At 37.0% G+C, this 4,916-nt stretch overlaps 1 protein-coding gene across 1 annotated transcript; it reads right to left on the bottom strand.

Moving 5' to 3' along the window:
• Positions 1-265: 265 nt before the first annotated feature.
• On the bottom strand, positions 266-1,314 carry LOC137233978 (peptidyl-prolyl cis-trans isomerase A-like 4E). The gene is made up of 2 exons (XM_067757563.1): positions 945-1,314; positions 266-863 (listed from the first exon to the last, which is right to left on the bottom strand). Exons 1-2 carry the CDS (start codon positions 1,312-1,314, stop codon positions 382-384), a joined length of 852 nt encoding a protein of 283 aa, XP_067613664.1. The 3' UTR covers positions 266-381.
• Between the last annotated feature and the right edge of the window lie 3,602 nt (positions 1,315-4,916).

The raw sequence follows: 4,916 nt of genomic DNA, 5'->3' as shown, positions 1-4,916 counted from the left end.
ATTTAGTGTGTTATGGTTGGGACCATTTGTCTTATCCTGATTTCGTTTTGAAATATTTTTCATGAGAAAAAGAATATGCAGAAAATTGGTGTTTACAATTTTACTAAATCAATTTTTTTGGATTTTAAAGTTTTTTTCCTGAAGGGATTGAGCCAGAAGTAATTAAGAAATGTCTCCATTTTTTTAAGCTAGTTAGTTAGCTCTAGAATCCAAAACAACAACTTTTATTCAAAATGTGCTGAGAAGCTGCAAACTGCTACTCTTTTGCACTAAATATATATACATTTCAAATGTTTACATAATATTCTTAAACCGAGATTAATTTACTTATACTTAGTTAGCTAAATGTGTACTGCAATCGCCTTTGTTCCGTAAGCAAAATCAATATCTCCGGGAAGGCAAATTCTTTGAAAACAGTCCGCACTTGCTAACGACAATTTTTCGTGTCGGCTTACCATTTTTTGTGCCGTAGTCTTGTAGTTCGTAAAGAAATTTTAGACCGCCCACAATGCGTCCGAATGCCACACGTTTACTGTTTGCTGCCGGTAGTGGTCGAAACGAAATCGAGAAACTGAGACGATTGCCATCAATGCCATTTACACTTTCACGCGAATAAGAAACAATACCACCATGGTTTGTGTGATTCAAACTTCTTGTATCGAATTCGTGTTCCCTGTGCGTATGAGAGTCTGGAGCTAGGCATAATTCACCTTCCAGCCACAATGAAGGGAAAACTCGCGTTATAAGTAAATTGTCCGCAATGCAGTTCTTTGCTATACGCATGAACTCCAATACAACCTGTGGAGATGCTTCTGTATACAATTGAATGAGTACGCGGCCTACTGGTCGCAATGATCTCAGTTCCAAGTCCATAAATATGACAGGACGCAGCAAACGTTGAAGTTGTAGACCAGTTTCTGGTATATTAAGCGTTGGATATTTGCTCAATGCTATCGATGGATATGGCATTTGAACTGTTTGTCCTTTATATACCTGTGGAGGTTCACTATCGCTTGAGCCTTTTGATCTCATTATCTGACGGGTGTCTTGCATTGATTTAGTAACTAAACCACGCTCGCATAGCTGGACATTTCTTTTCTCAAATTGAGGTTGGAGCTGAGTGAAACGAATATTTGGATTTGATTGTGGCTTAAATTTGCTTTTAACTGAACCACTGGACTCAGAGTAGGTGCAGTTGTTGCCCTTGGTGCGATTAAATGTGCGATAGGTTCCACAATTAACACGACATTGAATGTGCCGCAAGCGTTGCCGATGATCGCGATACATTTGAGTGCGCATTTTATCGGAAATCATTGTTGCTTATAATTAAATTTAATGCAAATTTACAAAAAAAATATACATAAATGTGTAACGGAACCAAAAAATTTAAAGCAGCTTATCAATGAGCCGATGGTTAACATGGAAATATTTAACAAAAATTTTCGAATTAACAAATATAAATGGAAGAAACAAACCGACCAAATGTAAAATTGAAATAAACAATAAAAAATAAAATTTCGTTGACTTTGACGCTTCAAACTGAATTGATTGCTTGATTGTAAAAATGGAATTATTTGAGATGTGCATTTTTTATCGAAGAAATTATTCTAGTATATGTTAACATTGATTATTATCATTGGGCAATTCACAAGAGTACAATTTGTACTCATGTAAAATTTGCTAAAAGTCTAGCTGAGGGGTCGACTGCTAATACGCTATCAAAAGTATAGAGAGAGGTGTCTTTTCCGCCTTCGGGTTATTGTTGTCGAGGTCAATACACTTCTTTTGAAACCCTTTCTCGATATATTTGGTAGCGTATTAGCTGTCGACTCCTCAACTAGACTTTTACCAAATTTGATTAAAACATACCACATACTGCGAATAGGAGACCTTTTGAATTGCCTATATGTATGTACTATATCTGTATTGTTAGTTAAACATACTTACTTAATTGTTGCTCAGATAATTTAACATTTTTCGCCATCCAAAAAGTCCCGCCAGCCTTTTCTTCGTCGTTGTTGTTGTTGCGATAAGGACATTCCCCGAAGGTCTTGGAGAGTGTTATCGATGTTGATGGGCCTTTGCCGGATGCAGATCTGGTACGTTCCGGTACCAAGACCGACCATCTCGGGAATTATTTGTTATGACCACATGTGACCTTCTGGGCCATAACGCCCTCCCGCCTCCTAGATCCACGAAGAGTTCGCCAGAGCCTCGGCTGTTAATGAAACAGAATTCGCCACGGATAGGCGAGGTTGACAATAGGGTTTGAAGAAGCTATCTATTGCGCTGGCAGTCTAAAAGGGTTGCGTTACACACCCCCTTGAATCCATTCTTCGTTGAGCCAATTGGCAACACCAAAGGGATATTAATTGTTTTTCACCTGGTTCTTCCAGTGGAGAGTGGGCCGCTCGAATTTTTGTTTGCCCAGAAAGAACTTTACTTTTGTTATTTAAAGCTAAAATTACATAAATTCTAATAATTAAGTAAAATGAGCTATTCAGCTCAAGTGATCTTTCAAACGTCTTAAGTTAAGACATATTTCCACTTATCAAGAAGTTTTTTCGTTCCTTAAAGAGGTTTAGGCTAACTATTAAATCTCCCTTTTCTTCAATGACTAGTCTGTTTCTAAATATTAGCTTTCACTTTGCATTCGCTGTCAGCTATGTTTATAAGTAGGTGGGTATTTAATTTGCTACTCGTACCAACCTACCTTAAATTAAATGCTCCACTTACTCAAGAATATCCTCCTACACTAACACGTCCACGCGAGTTGTATCGCAGTCATACTCGTCCACCCATATGAACGACACCTACAGGCACGCTTGTACTTATGTAGCCTGTAAGAAATACGCATAACCTTAAAAAATTTCGAAACGAAGACGGATGTTGATCCAATCTAAATTAAGTCCATGGACAATTTTTGTTTCGATATTGTTACTACATTTCGCCAGCTAACGATATAAATTTATTTTTCGTTACAAGCAAATTCTGGAGAAAACAGATACGTATGCCCAGACCTAGAGATGGTCTTCGAATTAGTCTCCAGCTAGAAATATGAAATAAAACAGGAAAACGAAAAAAAAGTTAAGCAAAGGCCGACCAACAGATTTGACATCGAAAGATTTAAACATTTCTTAAAAATTAGTGGAAGTAACGCTTTTTAAGTGGAATACAAAGTAAGGCAGCTTTTAGTGACTTTGACATTGAATATCGATTTTCTTTTACTGGGTCTATATTTTATTCAAATTTCACTCATAATAACTTAAACACATTTATCACTGCAATTTTTAGTATAAAAACAATGCTTATGTACTTCATTGTTACAAGGTTATAGGAATCTTCTCTTTGAAGCTCCAAGTCAAATTCAATATACAAAGAATTTGAAGACTTAAAGCGATGTTAAAATACTTACTTTGTCACATATAGGACTGGCACCAATCGGCCTTTGAACATGCCTCCATACCTGCAAATATAAATATAAGGCCATGAACTTTGTTTTTGTAAATTCGTTGGACTACTGTCTAAATCGCACTGCGGCAGATGTTGATGTATCAAATCAAATAAAAAAGCTTATAATCAGCTGTCCCGTGCTGCCACCTTGTATAGTTCCGACCCAGTAATGGTGACTTGTCTCTATAGAAAACTAATTCAAAGGCCGGAAATAATAAATGTATTTATCTCAAGAGTGAATAAAGAAAAACAACATATTCTTATATCCGTTACGTATAAGGTTGCAATGGGTTGTCCCATTTTTACTGTACTTTTTTTAAATTCATTTTTGCAGCTACGTTTATAAGTTTTTCTTTTACTCACTGTTAACCTTAATCTATTTTTTATTGGCGGCCTTTCAGCACGGGTTCAGTTAACATGTTTGCAGGGTATTTATAAACAGCTGTATATACACACAAATAAGTATATATGTGAGCTTATATGCTTACTGGGGCCCGTATCTGTTTGAGAGAATAACTTCAATGAAACACACGGTCATATATGACAGATGTGACGAGCAGCGCGTCAAAGCCAGTGAAATCTCATTTGCATAACAGCATCAGCTTCAATATCCGTTCACATGTTCCATTGATGCTTTTAGGTTCGTCGCGCTGTTTCTAAGCCATGAGCCTTGGAATTTATGCTCAGCTCGAGGAAGTCCTTTTGCGTCACAATCGTAGATGTTGTCAATAGCGGATGAGGAATACATTTCCTGCTTATTTAGTGTGCAAATCGCTCACGCCAAATCGCACCGTAAGAAAACACGTTAACAATAGACATAAAAGAATCAACGTACCAACAGCATCATCAACACCAATAACTGGTGGAGAGAAAATGTAGCCACCATTGAGGTAGAAATTGCAAAACGAAAGGAAGAAGCAAACGGAAGCAAGTTTTGAATGAATATGTATGTAAGTAACCAAGTAAATAAATATACAAAAGCACATGTGTATGATAATGGAGGTGCTTTTCGAATGATGTTAGATTATGATTGCATCCCACCACAATATGACTAAGGTTGCGCAAATGAGAACCATTTAGAATGCAACATAACATATTTACACACGCATACGTATGTACATACATACAGTTACACTCTTCCATAAAAATGTGCGCCTGTATGTATGCCTCGCTTAGACAACTATAAATAAATGTTTAAAAAGAGATGAACTAACAGTAAATATGTTGAATGAATTGAAAGGCAAAAACGAAAAAGCAAGCTAAGGACGAATTGCCGAAAAAGCAAATAAAAAAAATCACGCGAACAATAAGAATTTGCTTTGTTGTCACACCCATCATCTCGAGGCCTTTTGACAGCATTGACGCGCTACGTCGCCATGCTGACATGTCGCCATTTGTTCGAACACACACGTACACAATTCACTTGCATTGTGGACTGGCATGTGACATGAGGCACGAATTTA

This window comes from Eurosta solidaginis, chromosome 5, assembly GCF_040869045.1.
Source record: "Eurosta solidaginis isolate ZX-2024a chromosome 5, ASM4086904v1, whole genome shotgun sequence".
NCBI classification, from domain to species: Eukaryota; Metazoa; Arthropoda; class Insecta; order Diptera; family Tephritidae; genus Eurosta; species Eurosta solidaginis.
The sequence above is the reverse complement of the archived record's forward strand: the minus strand, read 5'-3'. Positions and strand labels throughout refer to the sequence as shown.

Excerpts from the sequence above, each read along its gene's own strand:
- LOC137233978 (XM_067757563.1), bottom strand. The coding sequence starts at position 1,314 with ATGATTTCCGATAAAATGCGCACTCAAATGTATCGCGATCATCGGCAA. Across the intron at positions 864-944 it reads ATATCCATCGATAGCATTGA|AACTGAGATCATTGCGACCA; the intron begins GCAAATATCCAA and ends TTATGGACTTGG.